This window comes from Zootoca vivipara, chromosome 9 (genome assembly GCF_965207765.1).
Source record: "Zootoca vivipara chromosome 9, rZooViv2.hap1.1, whole genome shotgun sequence".
NCBI lineage: Eukaryota > Metazoa > Chordata > Lepidosauria > Squamata > Lacertidae > Zootoca > Zootoca vivipara.
Genome location: NC_142592.1, coordinates 67,909,660 through 67,929,455, shown reverse-complemented (window position 1 = coordinate 67,929,455; position 19,796 = coordinate 67,909,660). Strand labels below are relative to the sequence as shown.

At 47.5% G+C, this 19,796-nt stretch overlaps 1 protein-coding gene across 2 annotated transcripts in view; it reads left to right on the top strand.

Annotated features, from left to right (window-relative positions):
- Positions 1-19,796, top strand: part of STRIP2 (striatin interacting protein 2) — a 53,258-nt gene that overhangs the window by 13,571 nt on the left and 19,891 nt on the right. For both annotated transcript variants that reach the window (XM_088676493.1, XM_060279253.2), the window contains exons 2-7: positions 4,748-4,817; positions 12,232-12,306; positions 14,273-14,407; positions 15,710-15,830; positions 18,344-18,412; positions 19,645-19,751. In XM_088676493.1, the coding sequence (XP_088532619.1) occupies positions 4,748-4,817; positions 12,232-12,306; positions 14,273-14,407; positions 15,710-15,830; positions 18,344-18,412; positions 19,645-19,751 (577 nt within the window). The remainder of the gene's footprint in view (positions 1-4,747; positions 4,818-12,231; positions 12,307-14,272; positions 14,408-15,709; positions 15,831-18,343; positions 18,413-19,644; positions 19,752-19,796) is intronic.

Sequence of the window (19,796 nt, the reverse complement as noted above, 5' to 3'; positions counted from 1 at the left end):
TTTGTCATGGAGGTTGCAGTCAATTAACTCCCCCCCCCCCCGGCAGTGATTGGCCTTTGTATGTTCAAACGGACAGGATCGGACTGCTAAAAAAAAGCACCACGGCCGACAAATCCGTTTTGCCATTCAAAACAGTGGCAGAGTTTCCACCTTTCCCGAAATTGCCTCTGCCCTGCATTTGTTGGGGTGAGCAAATGCCGACGTGATGGGGCTTGTTAATTAACTGAGCCCTCGGTAGTCTTTAATACCCCAAAACTCATTTTGTCAGCAAATCTGTGTGTTTCGTCCTCCCCACCCCCCACCCCCGGCCGCCTATGTCTTAAGTCTTGATTCTTTGCTGCATGTTACGCAACCAAAGCTTTCTCGCAAAATATTTGGCTACAAATCAAGGTCTCGACAGATTTGAGCTGAATCCTTGTGTGTGAAATTCAGGGAGATGATGACGGCCACGATCTTTCTGCAGTAACCGATGACCAGTGTGCAGATGATAGCAATTCAGGCTGAAATATACTCGGAGTCGAGAGTGAATTTCATGCTCTTTATTCAGCTCGTAGTCATCAAGGAGAAGAAGAGAAGAATAGCCCTTTCCCCAAAACCATCTGCTTATATACATTATTTACACAATGGGCTTTGCGTGATTGGCTACTTCAGGGCTACACCTGTGGGCCAATCAGTTTGTGGATTGACTTCTGCCAGCAGCCTGATTGGCTGCTCCTGCAGGCCAATCAGGTTGCGGATTCACTTCCACCTGGAGGTGGATTGGGTGGCTCCTGCGGACCAATCAGACTGCTGATTCTGGATCCTATTGTTCTATGATTCAGCTCAGTACATAACACAGGCCTTTGGATAATGCTCCTTTCCCCGCTTTTCACGGGTGGAATAAATAACCGAACTCCCTGGCCACCTTTCTCCCCGCAGTGGATGAACGTCCGCCCGGAGCCTGCGCTCAAAGGCTGAGTTTGGATGGTGGTTCTTTGTGCGGAGGCGTTGTGAAAATCCTTGGACCTGGGGGTGTTTAGGAAGCTGCCCCATCAGCGCCGGCCCAAGACATTTTGCCGCCTGAGGCAGACCACAAAACGGCGTCTCCTTCCTGCTAGGGAAGAAGGAGGGAGTGAAGAGCCACACCAGGAACAAGGAGGCAATAAAGATCTACATCGGGATCTGCTGCCCCAGTGGATCCGGCTGCCTGAGGCAGTTGCCTCATGGTTGGGCCGGCCTTATGGCTGTTTTAGTCCATTGTGGCTGCTTCGGCATGGCCCAATCCAGCTCCCCACAACCTGGTGCTCTTCAGATGCTTCAGGTTGAGGGAAGCTGTATCTACACTTACCTGCAGGGTTTCAGACAGGTGTTTTCCCCAGCCCTATCTGTTGCCCTATCTGGAGACAACAAGGGTGAAATCCGGGTTAGAAATTGCCCAGGCGCCAGGCGCATCTTGTGACTGGCACAGGCCCAATGGTGGCCACATAGAGATCTCTGGATGGTATGGTATAAATCTTAGAATTCTGAAGTGTCAAGCATAGCTCTAGTGGCTTTAGCCCAAACGTAGCAGAGTTTTCCTGCACAGCACAGAAGCTAGTTGAGGTGGAAATGACTAGTCGGCTAGACGCAGAATAACTATTTACAGGATTTATTAAAAGAAAATAAAACCTGCATACAAAGGTCTGCATACAAAGCAAAGCAAAGCAAAATAAATCCTCTCTCTCTCCAACCATATGCAGCACTCCTACTCCTAACACCCAACAAGAAACAACTGTGCTAGCATTCCTAGATAACAGAGTTCAGTGCTGGTCATTAACCAATCAGAGAGCTGTTGCCAGGACAGGCAGACCTTGGCTTTCTGCCAAGAGTAAATTGACACTGCCTTGAGTTAATTGTGTGAAGCAAGAATCTGTAAGTTTCCCATGAGAACCAATTAACAGAAACTGAACAATAAAATTTATGAAAACTCCCCACCCCCCCACCCCCGATATGCTGTAAGCCACCCAGAGTGGCTGGGGGAACCCAGCCAGATAGGCAGGGTAAAAATAAAAATATTATTATTATTATTATTAGTTACCGAAAAGATAACTCCTAAGATTTCTGCGATGAAAGGCACAGAACCAGCAAAGCAATTTTATGCAGCCTGGCGGGACTTAATAATAATAATATATAATAATAATAATTTATTATTTATACCCTGCCCATCTGGCTGGCTTTCCCCAGCCACTCTGGGCGGCTTCCAAGAGAAAAATGCAATAAAATAATCTGTTAAACATTAAAAGCCTCCCTAAACAGGGCTGCCTTCAGATGTCTTCTAAAAATCTGGTAGCTGTTTTTCTCTTTGACATCTGATGGGAGGGCGTTCCACAAGGCGGGCGCCACCACCAAGAAGGCCCTCTGCCTGGTTCCCTGCAACTTGGCTTCTCGCAACGAGGGAACCACCGGAAGGCCCCCGGAAACGTAACGTTTCAAACACCGACCTGTACAACTCCTTATCTGCACCCTAGAAAGAAATGCGGCTCTCCTAAATTATGTGTTAGTTTAATATACATATGTAGAATTGTATATACCATCTCTTTGTAGAATCTTAGAATTGTAGAGTTGGAAGGGGACCCGTGGGTCATCTAGTCCAACCCCCTGCAATGCAGGAATCTCAACTAAAGCATCCATGACAGAGGGCCATCCAACCTCTGCTTAAAAACCTCCAAGGAAGGAGAGTCCGCCACCTCCAGAGGGAGGCTGTTCCAGAGTCGAGCAGCTCTTACTGTCAGAAAATTCTTCCTGATGCTGGGACCGGAATCTCCTTCATTGCAATTTGAATCCATTGGTTTGGGTCCTCTGCTCTGGAACAGAAGAAAAAGCTCCCTCCCTCTTCCATGTGGCAGCCTTTGAGATATTTGAAGATGGCTGTCCTATCTTCTCCTCAGTCTCCTCTTTTCCAGGCTAGACATACCCAGCTCCTTCAACCGTTCCTCATCAGGCATGGTTTCCAGACCCCTGATCATCTCGGTTGCCCTCCTCTGCCCACCTTCCAGCTTGTCAATATCCTTCTTCAGTAGTGGCACCACCTCTCTGATGACTTTCAATGCTCTAGTGTTAAACATTTTAAAAAGAAAGAAATACAGTTTTATAACGCTTTAGTATCTGAGGCATTTTTATGCATTTTAGGCTTTCTTCGGTCGAATCCAGTAAGAGCTACTACTTCGTGTGATTTATTCTGATGGTCTTCCTGACGAAGATGCTTCTTTGCTCTCCACACCTCCAGGATTATATTAACCATCTTTGAATCCCTGGATGTCGGTGTAATCTCACAGAATTCAGACAATGCCTCTCTGCTCCCTTCCAATTATTTTCAGGTTGTGTGCTTTATCTCCAAAAGAGAGATTGGGCAGCAGGCGTTTCCTTCAATTAATCTGAGTCTGAGAGAAAAGCAGGAGGGGATACAGAATCCAGCCCCTGGCCCTAAAACGGGACGACAGCCTATATCACGCATTAAGGACTAGAGACCTGACGCCAAAGATTTGGTACCTGCCTGTGCTCAGAAATGGTGAACGGCTTCTAAAATTCGGACATTTGAGAATAAAGATCCGGCGGTCGATAATCTCAATTTAACCCTTTGAACCGGCACCTTCTGTCGCTGTTGTTCCAGAGTTGCGAGTTCAAGTCCCGCATCCCTGAGTGGCTTCAGGCCAATTGCTCTCTTGACTGTTTTGCTTCCTTTCTTGCAAAATGAGGTTAGCAGCTTCCCTGCAAATGGTATGGGGATACAGACAAGGCTTGAGCAGACCTTGGAGGTGCAGTGGAAATAAACCGTTGTTGTTGTTTTTAAAGGATGGAAGTCAATAGCGAATGGTTGAAAGCCCTTCAGTGGGGCTCCTTTTCCTCTCCCCATCCCATGAATTGTTTGTGCCCCAGTAATACTCTATAGGGGGAAAGGACCCTGATAGCAGCCTAAGGGGCCTCTCTGTCCCATGTAGGTCATAGCATAGCCAGCAGCCCCCATTAAAAGGCTAATGGGTGCCGCGAATGGGGTTAGAAACTTGCTCCAGCCTGGGCTCAGTTGCATCCCACAAAGATCCTGACACCTCCGTTGATCTGTGTGTTTTTGCCTCTGCCTCCCCCCCCCCCCCAGAACAAGACTCCTCAGAAGATTCTCCATAAATGAATGTGGCCTTTGGGGTGAAAAAGTGTTCCCACCCCCCCGTTGTGTTAGGACTGTTATATCCAAGGCCACCCACCGCACTGTAGGGACTGAATCTTGTGGTTGGAAACCGGCTCTTTTTGGGGGGGGGGCAAAACTCAGCCTCTGCCAGCCGTTGGCTGAGCTGCTCTGATGTCACAGAAGGTTTCAAATTGATCCATGCTATTGCAATGAGGGGGGGGGGAATGGGTGCCAGGTTTTTTGCTAGGGAACAATATTTTTTTGGAGGTGGCCGTGTGCCGCAAGGGGGCGGAAAGGGAGATTGGGGGGGGGGGCTAAGGGGTTTGAGGCGAGGTCTTGCAAAGGACCTAGCAATGAGCAACAGGGTCTATCCCAGTACTAGAGAGTTGACAGACCTATTGATTGCTCGATTCTGAACTTTGTGCCCATTTCACAGAGCAGGGAAGTCGAGTCACAGGGAGAGCCATTTCACAGCTATGGAGGAGCTATGGTTGGATCAGAACCCATTTTTCTAGTTCCAGTTACTTATCACTGGGTCAAGTCGGTTGTATGTGTGTCATGCCGTCTGCTGTGGCAGCCTCAGCTAACTTGGACCCTCTCTTTCAGGGCTCGGTGGACTGCCCCAACCTGGAGTTTGAGTATGGGGACTCCGACATCTATGCTGCCGAACTGTCAGGTAAAATGGTACATGCGGGGATGACGGCGCACTGAGCTCCCTCTGCTGCAAGGAAGGGCAGCTCAAAAGAACATAAGGAGGGCCTCCAGGTGGATCAGGCCCATAGCCTGTCTCGTCCAGCTTCCTCTTCTCACAGTGGCCAACCAGATGCCTCAATGGGAAACCTACAGGCAGGATTCGAGCACCAGGGCAACACTCCCCTCCGCCCATAGCTGCCAAGTCTCCCGTTTTTCACGGGGAACCCCCGGATTTTTATCCATTTCCCATTGTTTTCCCGAATAGGAAAAAATCCTGGAAATCCCCAGGATTTCCTACCTGCCAGGGAGGCTCCATTTCGGGTGCCGCTCTGCCCAAGTCTGGGCACCGGAAATCGGGCAGCGCCGGCACCGGAAGTTGCTTCTATGCATGTCCAGACATGCGTAGAAGCGACTTCCGGTGCCGCGCCGCTGCTGATCCCGCATTTTTCAGCGGGAGACTTGGCAGCTATGCCTCCGCCGTGGATAGCTATTGTGGCTGGTTGCCAAGGGTGTTCTCTACCTCCATGAGTTTGCTTATTCCACACCCTTTCCCTGGGGCCACACCCCATCTGGATTACACCCCTTCCCCTTAGGTCACACATCCTCTGGACCACATCCCCTCCTCAGGCCACGCTCCCTCTGAAGCACACCCATCCCCTAGGCCACACCCTTCTGGACCACATCCCTCCCCTAGGCCACGCCCTCTCTGAAGCACACCTTTCACTGGCCACACCCCTCTAACCACATCCCTCCTCAGGCCACGCCCTCTCTGAAGCACACCTTCCCCTAAGCCACACCCCTCTAACCACATCCCTCCTCAGGCCACGCCCTCTCTGAAGCACACCTTCCCCTAAGCCACACCCCTCTAACCACATCCCTCCTCAGGCCACGCCCTCTCTGAAGCACACCTTTCCCTAAACCACACCCCCTTCTCCCAGGCCACACCCCTCACCTGCCCTGGCTTCGCATTTTCCTTGAGCACTTTTGCCTGGCTGGGATGCTTCCTTGATCCTCTTGTTTGTGTCAATGGAGGTTACAATCAGTCAATATCGGTTTATTGTTCTAGCCAAAGGCCATGACAAACCCTGTGGTAATATAAAACACTGCGGATTGCAGCAGATGAAGGATAGAGCGGGAGAGTCTATTCGCCTGTCTGTCTGTCCGCCCATCCGTGTGCAGAAACTGGCCTTCCGAACAAAAGTAAAATTCACATTTGTCGCTCCACCCGCATTTATCCAGCTATTTATTTCATAATATTTATATGCACTTGACTCTTTTAAAAAAAACAAAAACCTCAAAGCAGTCTCCAAAAAAATAATAATAAATAAAACGTAAGAGCAATCCACAGGCCTGCTTTAAAACATACAAAGGTTAAAATACGGAAGCAGGTTGAAATCAGATCAACTTTCTAAGCATCCGGGTCGGCTTATCCAAACAGAAATGTTTTTTTAGCAGCCCCAGATAGTGGGGAATATTCTGAAAAATAAAATAAATGAAATTGCATTTGGTGTTCCAAACTGTTGATGAAAATGCAGGTGTAAAGCAAAAAAGCAGCCGCATGTTATTGGCATAAAACTGCCCTGCCTCTCTCTGCCTATGTGGGTCAGCTGTTTAGCTTCCAAAAAACGAACGCTCTTCGTTGTAACACGCTGTATTAGTTTATTTGACGAGGTCATTTTCCAGGATATTGAAAGCTTGGGATTTGGATGTCTTCCGTCAGCTCATCGCCCACCCCGCTGTGTCTGCAGCTAGCAGAAGAAACAAACCCATCACGTCTTATCTTTCTTAAATGTGTGCATGTTAGGATTTGCAGCGAGGAGAGAGGCCCCGCTGCTTAAGAGCTGCCCAAGAAGTAATTAAGCTTACGTTCTGCACCAGCTGAGTAAAGGCAGAAATTCCCCCCACATCCTCTGCTGCCTCCTTTCCTCTGCTTGCTCCCCTGACATAGATTTGTAGGCTGTAAGCTCCTTGGGGCAGAGAGCTTTCCCACTGTGCCTTATAAAAGCACCAGGTGTAGCCTGAGTCCCATGCAGTGCCGGATTTACGTATAAGCTAATCAAGCTATAGCTTAGGGCCCCATAATAATAATAATAATAATAATAATAATAATAATAATAATAATAATTTATTATTTATACCCCGCCCATCAGCTTCTCTGTATCCTTCTTGAACTGTGGTGCCCAGAACTGGACACAGTACTCCAGGTGAGGTCTGACCAGAGCAGAATACAGTGGTACTATTACTTCCCTTGATCTAGAGCAGTGGTTCCCAACAGGTGGTCCGGGGACCCCCAGGGGTCTGCGAGCTATGCCAGAGGGGTCCTCAAGATGCTATTAGAATAAAAAATATATTAAATATATTTCGTATGAAAACAGATTTTTTGTTTTGGCCGCTTCCTGCATGAGCAGAGTCTAGCGCAAAACTAGAATTAGATAGAGGCAGTAGTTCTGCTGTATGCCGTTAGGTGGCGCTTTACAAACACTACTGTTTTGCAAAGAGGCAGCGCACACATTCTACTAATGCTCACCTCCCCAAGATGCTTTGCGCGCGTCGGCTTCATTTGTGCGCTACTGCGCAGGTACCCTGTCTTCTCCATTCCCCTCCCTCCTCCCTGGCGCGTGCTGCCTCTTTGCAAAACAGTAGTGTTTGTAAACAAAGCGTTGTTTTTCGCGGAAGCTACAGTTCGCGTAGTTAAAAATGGACCGTTGGTTAAAAAGTGGTTCATCTCATTAAGAACTGAAAATTAAAACTAACTGTATACTGATGGAGTAGTCTGTTGTAACTGTAAAAAACATATAAATATAAAATATAAAAAGACTCTTAATTTGGCTCTCACTTTTTAATTTTAGGATTAGGAATTAATGGGGGTCCTTGTCACAATAGTGGCTCGATGAGGGGCCCTCGAGAAAATTTTGTTGGGAACCCCTGATCTAGAGAATAGTATTTCCTCTTATTCTCCCTTTTAGTTTTGCAAGTATTCAATTGAATGATCAAACACTCCGGGATTCATTGCTGCAGCGAGTTATACAGCTCTCCTCCCTGTTTTCTGCAAATAATTTAAATTCCTTCTTTATTTCAGTTGCAGTGTCCAGAAAACTACTAGCTGCAATCTTCTCTCTTTCTCTTTTCCCAACTGCTTTTAAAATAGACATCTGTTGCATGCCAGGTCACTCTTGGACCACAACCTCGTCATTAGGAGGATGTGTAATAATATCACGCTGTATTTATAGAGAACCCTTCATCTCCAAGGATCGCGGTGGCCCGAGTGTGTGCCAGTCACGCTGGCAAGGGAGGACTCTGGGCAACGTTGGCACGATGCCAGCTGGCAAGCGGGAGGTAGAGGGTCCCGAAGAATAGGGCGGGCGTCAGCGTAGAATTAGAGAGAGCACAGTTTGTGTGCTTGTTTCCTCGCCTGGCTGTGTCCCTTCGTGGGCTTCCTGCATCTTGCCCGCTTTCCGCCATGCCAAGGATGAGCAAGAATCCTGTTGGGAGCACCTGACATTGAGTTCGCTTTGTTGGCCCAGGATTAAGAGGAGCTCAGTTGGTAGAGCATGAGACTCTGAATCCCAGGGTCGTGAGTTCGAGCCTCACGTCGGGGGAAAAATTCCTGCATTGCGTGGGGTCACGCTAGATGACCCTTGGTGTCCCTTCCAGGGTGAATTTGATTTCAATCAAATCGATTTAAATCACTAGTCGGTAAGACTCGATTGAAAACGTTTTTCTTACAAAAAGACTCATTCTTGCTGATATAATCTTCATATTTACAACCATTTTTTGGAAGTAATAAATTATATCAGAGTCGTTTTTACAGTTATATCAGAAATTACTGATTTGATTATACTATTAGAAATACATAGACAGATAATTATTTGTTTTGTTTTATAATTATTTTTATTAAGGATTTTCTTGGGTTATAGACAGATAATTATGAAATTATTGTGAGGTTTAATAAGTTAACTGTTTATATTTGGGCAACTTTTCTGCTGTACTTTATCGGAAGGAGAAAAACAATCATTTCCTTAATGACAATTTAAACAATTTATTTAACTAAAGCAATAACATTATAGCGTATGTATCCATGTTTGTTAACTGATGGGGTTAAACAATTAAACAACAACAACAACTTTGACTTGAGTTTTAACACACGTGAAAAACTTAAAACAAATTCTTATTTCCTGATAAATAGCCTTTGGACAATAGTGTAACTTAAATAGAAAACTATCTTTAGAAAGGTTTTCCCTCCAAAAACATTTTATTTTAAAAAAATCTGATTTAAATCAATTTCTAAAATCTGATTTAAATAAATAAATAAAAATCCGATTAAATTTTCTTTTTCTATAAAAAATAATAATAATTGATTTTTATCCACCCTGTTCCCTTCCATGATTCTATCTCAGACGGGCAGTAGCTCTTTGAGTTGACATTCGTACCACGCATTTAAAGCCTGTGGCTTTCCTGGGCAGTGTTGCATAATAATAATAATAATAATAATAATAATAATAATAATAATAATTATTATTTATACCCCGCCCATCTGGCTGGGTTTCCCCAGCCACTCTGGGCGGCTTCCAACAGAAAAATAAAACACAATAATCTATTAAACATTAAAAGCCTCCCTGAACAGGGCTGCCTTCAGATGTCTCCTAAAAGTCTGGTAGTTGTTTTCCTCTTTGACATCTGTTGGGAGGGCGTTCTACAGGGCGGGCGCCACCACCGAGAAGGCCCTCTGCCTAGTTCCCTGCAACTTGGCTTCTCGCAACGAGGGAACCGCCAGAAGGCCCTCGGTGCTGGACCTCAGTGTCCGGGCAGAACGATGGAGGTGGAGACGCTCCTTCAGGTATACTGGACCGATGCTAAGAGTGCTAGCAATTGTAGCTCTGTGAGGGGTGAGCTACAGCATTAAGAACATAAGAAGTTGCAGGATCAGGCCAAAGATCCATCTAGTCCGGCATCGTGTTCTCAGAGTCGCCTACCAGATGCCCGTGGGAAGCCAAGGAGCAGGATGTGACCGCAAGAGCCCTCTCCCATCCTGTGGTTTCCAGCAACTGGGATTCAGAAACACTTACTGCCTCCGCAGACAGGATTTGAACACAGGATTTGCAACACTCTCCCCTGCTGACGTTCCCAGGAACTAGGAATCAGAAGCATTGCTGGCTAGTAGCCATTGACAGCCTGCTCAGCCACGAATTTGTCCAAACGTCTTTTAAAACCGTCCCAAGTTGGCCATTGCTGCCTCTTGTGGCAGGGAGTTCCACAGGTTAGCTCTGCGCTGTATGGAGAATAGTTGCTTTTGCTTGTCCCGAACCTTCTAACATCCAGCTTCATTGCAGTTCTAGTGCAGGCATCCCGAAACTCGGCCCCTCCAGATGCTTTGGGACTACAATTCCCATCATCCCTGACCACTGGTCCTGTTAGCTAGGGATGATGGGAGTTGTAGTCCCAAAACATCTGGAGGGTTGCAGTTTGGGGATGCCTGTTCTAGTGTTATAAGGGGGAGAGAAACTCATTTTTCTATCCACTTCCTCTGTGCTGTGCCTGATTTTTATAAACTTCTTAGTCTCCTTTTCTCTAGACTGAATAGCCCTGTTAACACAATATTCCAAATGTCATCGCAGCACAGACTCACCCAATGGCATTATGGCTTGGGCAGTTTAAATTTCGATTACTGTATTTTCATTTGCTGTTTTGACGTCTGTAAGATTAGCAAAAATGTACAGGAATCAAAATAAGCTGTGCTGGAAGTGTAAAACATCAGCTGGGGAATTTTACCACATGTGGTGGGAGTGCGGAGAGATTAAGAAATTTTGGGAACTAGTGTATAATGAGTTGAAAAAAAATCCTGGGATACAGATTTCCAAAAAAGGCAGAAGCCTTTTTTACTGGGGTTGGTTGGTAAAGAAATCCCAATAGCAGATCAAAGATTTTTTTTCTGTACGCCACTGTGGCTGCCAGAACGTTAATTGCCCAGAAATGGAAAACGCAAGAGATTCCTTTGATAGCGGAGTGGCAAACAAAGGTATTGGAATACATGGAAATGGCCAGATTAACCCATAGAATCCGGGATCGGGGAGATGAGAAATTTCAATTAGAATGGAGTAAATTCATAAACTATGCTAAAGACAATTACAAAAGTGTGAAATTGCTAACGGTTTTGACATGACTGCTGCATCGTAGAGATTGTAACAAAATTAGATAATATGAGAATAGCTTGAATTGGTTTACCATTTTGGTGGGAGGAGGGAAGTCAAAGGGTATTGAATCTGTGTCATATATTTGCATAAATGTGTTGTTGCTTTGTTGTATAAATGAATAAAAACTTATTGGTCAAACATTTGCTGCTTTGGGGAGGGTGCTTGGCATGTGTGTGTGTGTTTGTGCGCATGCATGTTCATGTGATTGCCAAGCCCTCCTATCTTTAGCTCAGGGGGGCCTCTTGTTGCTGGCGGGGCTGGAATGCCTGTCGCCGGAGGGCAAATGGATTAGACAAATTCACTGGGGAGAAGGCTATCGATGGCTCCTAGCCACAATGGCTATGCTCTGCCCTCCGCAGTTGAAGGCATCAACACTTCTGAACCCCCGTTTCTGGAAACCTCAGAAGGGGGGGGGAGTTGCTCTTGTGTTCGAATCCTGCTTGGATGTTTCCCACAGGTGAGTGTTTGGCCATTGTGGGAGTAGGATGCTGAGTTAGTTGGGCCATTTTAAAAAAAAAACTGATAAAAGGAAGGACAAATTAGAGGAGATGCTTCTTAACGTAGTGCATAGTTAATCTATGGAACTCATTCCCGCAGGAGGCAGCGATGGCCACTGATTTTGGGTGGATCTAAAAGCATCGCCTGGAAAGCCGTGGGTTAGAATCGTAGAATTGTAGTCCTCACATTTCAAACCAGGCATGGGCAAACTGGGCCCTCCAGATGTTTTGGGACTACAACTCCCATCATCCTAGCTAACAGAACCAGTGGTCAGGGATGATGGGAATTGTAGTCCCAAAACATCTGGAGGGCCGAGTTTGCCTATGCCTGTTTCAAACCTCAACTGTCTTCCTCCTCTTTCTGCGGTTCATTAAATTTATTCTTATCATTTCCTGATAGTTAGAACTATTGTTAAACTATTGAAATGTATATAAATGGAAACTATAATTTTTTAAAAAAAGAATCCTAGAATTGTAGATATGGAAGGGACCCCCGAGGGTCATCTAGCCCAACCCCCCTGCAGTGCAAGAATCTCTTGCCCAACATGGGGCTCGAACTCGTGGCGCTGAGATGAAGAGTCTCGTGCTTTAGGCACTGAGCTACCTTGCTTGGCCTGCTCATAGGATGCTGGAAAAATGCAACTTGTGCCGTTGATAAAGTGCTGCCAAGTGCTGATTTGTCTCCACCTCTTTTCCCCTTCTCCGACAGAACTGTACAGCTACACAGAAGAGCCAGAGTTTGCCGCCAACAGGAAGTGCTTTGAAGAGGATTTCCAAACACAAGGTATCCTCTTTTGGGGGGGCGACAGGGCAGGGTTCCCCAGCATCTATTCATTTGTTGTATTTATAACCTCCTGTTTTTCCAAAGAGCTCAGAGTGGCGTACGTGGTTCTCCCCCCTCTTCATTTAATCCCTTCCCCACAACAACCCTGCGAGGTAGGCTTGGCCCGAGAGGCAGTGGTTGGCCGCAAAGATCACCTCTAGGGAGTGGGATTCAAACCCTGGTCTCCCAGACCTTAGCCCGACACTCTGGCCACTGCACCCACACTGGCTGTAGCTCAGCAGTTGAGTACACCTGCTTGGCATGCAGAAGGTCCTGGATTCAATCTCTCGTGGCATCTCCAGGAAGGCTCCCTGTCCTGAAAACCTGGAGAGCTGCTGCCCATCAGTTTCGATAATGCTAAGCCACGTTCCTATGCTCCGAATCCAGCACCGGGAGAATTCTAAGCCTGGGATGAGCGCTGTGATCTTTGCATATTCTCGGTGAACACCTACATTTTTGGGCTTCCATGAAATTGCTTGCTGGTGTTGGGGTGAGGGTCGCTTGTGTGTTTTGGGTGTGCTTTGCATTTTTCCACAGTGGTGTCCAGGCAAAAGGAGACTCTTAGGCCAGTCTTCCACACCCTGGTGTCCACCAGATATTTTGACTATAGCATTTGACCGTTATGAGAAAAACCAGCTTCTTTGCCAGGCAATGACTAATTGTTGCTCCTGCTATTATTTATTGCATTTATCCTTCCTCCCGAAGGCGGCAAAGAGATCTAAAGCTTTTTTAAAAAAAGCGGAAACATTCTAAAAACAATTAAGGCAATTACAATTGTTGTTGTTGTTTAGTCGCTTAGTCATGTCCGACTCTTCGTGACCCCATGGACCAGAGCACGCCAGGCACTCCTGTCTTGCACTGCCTCCCGCACTTTGGTCAAACTCATGTTCGTAGCTTCGAGAACACTGTCCAACCATCTCGTCCTCTGTCGTCCCCTTCTCCTAGTGCCCTCCATCTTTCCCAACATCAGGGTCTTTTCCAGGGAGTCTTCTCTTCTCATGAGGTGGCCAAAGTCTTGGAGCCTCAGCTTCACGATCTGTCCTTCCAGTGAGCACTCAGGGCTGATTTCCTTCAGAATGGATAGGTTTGATCTTCTTGCAGTCCATGGGGCTCTCAAGAGTCTCCTCCAGCACCATAATTCAAAAGCATCAATTCTTTGGCGACCAGCCTTCTTTATGGTCCAGCTCTCACTTCCATACATCACTACTGGGAAAACCATAGCTTTAACTATACGGACCTTTGTTGGCAAGGTGATGTCTCTGCTTTTTAAGATACTGTCTACATTTGTCATTGCTTTTCTCCCAAGAAGCAGGCGTCTTTTAATTTCGTGACTGCTGTCACCATCTGCAGTGATCAAGGAGCCCAAGAAAGTAAAATCTCTCACTGCCTCCATTTCTTCCCCTTCCATTTGCCAGGAGGTAATGGGACCAGTGGCCATGATCTTGGTTTTTTTGATGTTGAGCTTCAGACCATATTTTGCGCTCTCCTCTTTCACCCTCATTAAAAGGTTCTTTAATTCCTCCTCACTTTCTGCCATCAAGGTTGTGTCATCTGCAATTACAATTAAAAGCATCTAAAGACTTTTAGAAACTTTCTAAAAGCAATCATAATTAAAAGCATTCATCCGTCCAGTGGTTTTGGAGATGTATGGAACAGGATTTTTCAGCCACCAAATGCCTGGGGTAAACAGGAATGTTTCATCATTTCTCCTGGAAGTTAATAGCGATGGAGACAGGTGCACCTTGGCAGACAGGGCATGCCACAAGCGGGGAGCCACCACTGAAAAGGCCCTGCCATGGTTCAGTGCCGACCAGGGAGCTCCCGGTGGAGTTAGTTGAACTCCTGGAAAGGGGCTGGGGAAAAGAGAAAGGGGCCATTTGGGAGCGATGTCCAGACTTTGGTTTTTGGGGTCCTTCTTTTCCGACAGTGAAGGACAAGCAGTGGTCGGAGCTGGACGTGGCTCGGCAGAAGGCCTATGTGATGCGACTCCTGGATGGGCTGGAAGTGGTCAACAGGGAGAAGAGACTGAAAGTCGCCCGGGCGATCCTCTACTTGGCACAAGGTAACCGCAGGCCCCAAGCGCCCGGGAGTCGTCTTGGTTTTCTTGGTCTGGGTGAAAACGGCAGCCCAAATGCAGCGTGCTTTTGGGGCAGAACACTTTCTCTTTAAGAGAAAGAAAATGAAATGTATTGTTGAACACAATCCCAAATCACAGGTACAGTAGTTCCTCGGCTCTCAAACTTAATCCGTTCCGGGAGTCTGTTCAGCTCCTGAAACGGTTTGAAAACCAAGGCACAGCTTCCGATTGGCTGCAGGAGCGTCGGACGTTCGGCTTCCGAAAAAAGTTTGCAAACCAGAACACTCACTTCAGGGTTTCCGGTGTTCAGGAGCCAATTTGTTTGGGAGCCAAGCCATTCGGGAACCAAGGTACCACTGTGGTCTTTAAAAGAGAATGTTTGTATCCCAGGTTGGTCATACTCAAGAGTAGACCCGCTGACATTAATGAACATAAATGGCTGTTGTACCGCATAGTCCCTGATAGCCTTAACCATGGATTTGTCTAATCCAGTCATCCCCAAACTGCGGCCCTCCAGATGTTTTGGCCTACAACTCCCATGATCCCTAGCTAACAGGACCAGTGGTCAGGGATGATGGGAATTGTAGTCCAAAACATCTGGAGGGCCGACGTTTGGGGATGCCTGCTCTAATCCTTAAGGAATCTCTGAGTTGATTTCCATCACTATTTCCTGTGTCACGAGAGAGGGAGGGAAAACTTCCCTCTCTACTTTCTCTGCATCGTGCATCTGTCGAGCGTGTGGAGGAAAACTTAAACATGTTGCAGAGTTCCCCCAAAATAGACCAGCAGAGGCGATTAATATTTCATCCGGCAGAGCTTTACTGCTACCGAAGGGAAACGAGCATCTTGGTCACAAATCCAATACATTCAGGATTGGCACTGTCCATGAGAAATCCAGTTGCAGCAGACATATCTTAAACTAACTGATAATAAGACTAAACCTTGACACTAAGCATACAGAACGGAGCACCACACCAGAACAAAGAGATAGGAAGAGAAAGTGAAACCCAGGCTCCTTCTGGCCCATTTTTATAGTCAGCATGACCTTGACAGAAAGAGATAACAGAAACAGTTTAAGCCAGCTGTACTCAGCTTCCCGGAAGGAAGAACCCAAACATCAGGAACCTTCTGCCTGCTTCTTTCACATAGAAAGAAGTAAAAGTAAGTAGAATAGGGAAGATCTCTACACACCAGATCAATACTTTATGGACCAAGAAATGCATCGTCTCCTGTCTCATGCCCCCCTCCCTTACTGGCTTTTTTTCTCCCCTCCTCCCTGCTCCCCAGGGGTCTTTGGGGAGTGCGACACAGAGGCAGATGTCCTTCGCTGGTCCCGGCACAACAACTTCCTCCTGTACCAGATGGGGACCTTCACCGCCTTCCTGGAGTTGCTGAACATGGAGATGGCGTAAGATATCTTCTGAAAACAGGGATCTGAAGCCTGCACTTAGTGCGGGCTCCTTTTGAATCTGTTCCTGGAAATCGCTATTTCAATTTTTTTAAAAAAAATCAGGTGTGTATGGGGAGGGGGAGTTCTGCTTCACAAAAACTCACAGACTGACCTATGGAACTCATTGCTGTAGGCCATTGGCGAGAGCAACCCGTGCAAGGACTGGGTAGGGGAAGCAATGGTGGACAACGCATTGGGGACCACGCTGGTCGCCGGACGAGGGGTTTGAGGGATTGAAATGTGTTTCAGTGGAAGCAGATCTGTTCCCCCCAACACAGATGCATCAGCAGCCAGATTCTGTAGTTTAGTTGGCGCCGTAGAGGAGAAAGAGCTTGACAAATTATGGAGTGGCTGCTCACTCGCATAGCTAGGGCATTACATATGAAAGGTGTGCAGCCTGGGAGTCATTTTGGACTCGCAGCTGTCCATGGAGGCACAGGTCAATTCTGAGTCCAGGGCGGTTGTCTACCAGCTCCATCTGGTACGCAGGCTGAGACCCTACCTGCCTGCAGACTGTCTAGCCAGAGTGGTGCATGCTCTGGTTATCTCCCGCTTGGACTACTGCAATGTGCTCTCCGTGGGGCTACCTTTGAAGGTGACCCGGAAACTGCAACTAATCCAGAATGCGGCAGTTAGACTGGTGACTGGGAGCAGCCGCCGGGACCACATAACACCGGTCCTGAGAAATCTACACTGGCTCCCAGTACGTTTCGGAGCACAATTCAAAGTGTTGGTGCTGACCTTTAAAGCCCTAAACGGCCTCGGTCCAGTATACCTGAAGGAGCGTCTCCACCCCCATAGTTCTGCCCGGACACTGAGGTCCAGCGCCGAGGGCCTTCTGGCGGTTCCCTCACTGCGAGAAGCAAAGCTACAGGGAACCAGGCAGAGGGCCTTCTTGGTGGTGGCACCCGCCCTGTGGAACGCCCTCCCATCAGTGGTCAAAGAGATAAACAACTACCTGACATTTAGAAGACATCTGAAGGCAGCCCTGTTCAGGGAAGTTTTTAATGTGTGACATTTTAATGTATTTTAAATCTTTGATTGGAAGCCGCCCAGAGTGTCTGGGGAAACCCAGCCAGATGAGTGGGGTACAAATAAATAATAATAATAATAATAATAATAATAATAATAATAATAATAAATATTACTACTACTACTACTATTGGCCAAAGTGGTATGGCTGCCTCAGGCGGCAGGTGCCAGGAGGTGAGGAACGGTGCTGAGTAAATATTTGGCTGCCACACCTAGTATCAAACCTGGTGTGTCCAAACAGGGGAAGGCTAAACCACTTTGGGGCTTGGATCCATCCTGCCAGTTCAGTTTTGCATGTCACTTGTGCTTTCCCCACTATTTATATTTTTCATGAATATTTATATCCTGCTTTTCCATAAACAAACGACCCCCCCCCCAAAAAAAACAGATTTAAGTAAAAATAATAGCAAGGAAGCAAATGCAATTCTAAAACAGCCATCGTTTTACGTGAATTTATGAATCACTTCCCGCACGACGGAAAGTGATTTACAAGAAGGAATAAATGCAGTTTAGAAAATACTTACGCATGTTAAAAATGTAGCGTTAAAACTTCCAATCCCCAGTGTTGCCAAAATGCCCATGGAAACAAAAAAAAATCTTTGCCAAGTGTTGGAACGATAAGGAAGTTGGTGTTTCGTGGAGAGCATTCTAGAGACAGGGAGCAGCTGCAGAAAAGGCCCTGTTCTCATCGCCCCACCACCTGAGACTTCCCTCAGAGGTGGCACACAGAGAATGCCCCAGGCGATCACATGGTTCTTGTGGGGCAAGGTGGTCGTAAAGTGAAATGGCCTTTGCTGCTAGCTGTCAGTGATGGGGGGCAGTGGTGGTGCAGTGGTTAGAGTGCTGGGCTACGACTTGAGAGACCAGAGTTCGAATTCCCACGGGGTGAGCTTGGGCCAGCCGCAGTCTCTCAGCCTCACTTACAATCACAGGGTTGTTATGAGGATAAAACGGGGAGGTGGAGAACTGCGTTTGCCACCCTGCACTCCTTGGAGGACAGGCGGGAGAGAAATCGAAGAAATACTGTAATAAATAATTTCCCTGCTTGTCATTCTGAGGGCCACCACTAAAAAGGCTCTTTCTCATATGCTGACACTTCGCCTCTGATGGTTTGCCTAGAGAAGGGTCTCAGAAGTGGATCATGGCATGCAGGCAAATTTGGGCGGCGGTGAGGTGATTCTTAATTCGGCCGTGCTGGCTAAGTCTGTGGTCGTCAGAAATAATAATTTAAAGAGCTGCCACCTTCCGGGATTGTCGTACTTCCCCTCCATCTGCCAACAGGAGACGGATGCTTCCCCCAAGTCCTGCTCTGGCAAGCCATCTGCCAGTGTACAATTAATTGCCAGTTATTCCGTCCCCAACCCCAACCCCAACCTAAAGTTTCCGGAACGAACAACTTGGTGGCATTTGACTCGCTTTTTTGTGTGTGTATATTCCAGCAACAGCCAAGCATCTGGGAGTGCCTTGAGGAAGCCAGCCATCTCGCTGGCTGACAGCACCGAGCTCAGGTGGGTCCCTGATGTTGCCCTGGGACTGTCAGTGAACGACCCAGCAAAATGCAAAACAATTGCCGTATTTTTCGCTTCATAAGACGCACCTGGCCGTAGGACCTTACCTTCCAAGTCCCGGACTGCAGAATCCGGGACCGGCAGCCGTGTGACACCGGAAGTTGCGTCGACGTAACTTCCGGTGTCGCTTTGCCCTTCTATGGGCACCAAAAATGGCCGCCAACGGCTTCAAAAGTCGCTTCTACGCATGACCGGAAGTGCGTCGACGCAACTTCCGGTGTCGGTCCGCCCATCTATGGGCACAAAAAATGGCCGCCGCCGACACCGGAAGTCGCGTCTATGCACTTCCGGACATGCGTAGATGCGACTTTTGAAGCCGGCGGCGGCCATTTTTGGTGCCCATAGAAGGGCAAATCAGAAAGGAAAAGAATGGCTGCCGGCAGGAGAAAATAACAGAGAAAAACGGGAGACGAAGTGATATGGGGGACCACCGGGAGAAGGTAAGTAAAAACGAGGGTTTCCCGGGGAAAACGGGGTACTTGGCAGCTATGCGTAGGATGCACCTAGTTTTTTAGAGGAGGAAAACAAGGAAAACAATATTTTGCTTTCTTGAATTGTCCTAGGCATTGCAGCCAACTCCTAGAGGCCCAGGTGCCTTTGCCCACCATTAAATATTTGGGGAAGTCGTCCCCCCCCCCATGTTGATGGGCATTGTCATTCATATAGTGTGCATGCACTTGAGATCAATTGCAGTGGTTCTCAACCTCTCCCAGTTGTTGTTGGACTACAACTCCCATCATTCCTTAACTCCCATCGTCCCGGAGCTTTGGCCTTGCTAGCTAGGGGCGATGGGAGTTGTAGTTCAACAATATCTGGGGGACCCACAGGTTGAATAAGGCTGATATGGTACGTGAGGTGGGGCTTACCTGCCCCCTCCCCAATATTTTATTCAAGTTGGAAGAGGGAGGGAGGGAAGGGGCGAGAGAGAGAAAGAAAGAAAGAGAGACAAGGAAGGAAGGGGTGAAAGAGAGAGAGAGGAAGAGAGAGGGACTTTTGGACTTGAGAAGCCCTTGCTGGGAACATTTTTTAGTTGGGGGGAGCCTCATTCTCTTGGGGTGAGCAATGTGCTCAGGATCACCTGTACCACTGGTGGGCGGGGCTGGTACCCAAAGTGGGCGGGGCATTTTTTCTCCCTGCGGGACATTGATATCCCCTCTCTGCTTTCCCGCCAGGGTGTTGTTGAGCGTCATGTACCTAATGGTGGAGGCCATGCGAGTGGAGATGGAGACGGACCCCCCCACGTGGAAGGCCGCCCGTGATACGTTCAGGACTGAGCTCAGTAGGCTTTTGTCAATTCTCTGATTGGGCATAGAGGGGGGGGGCT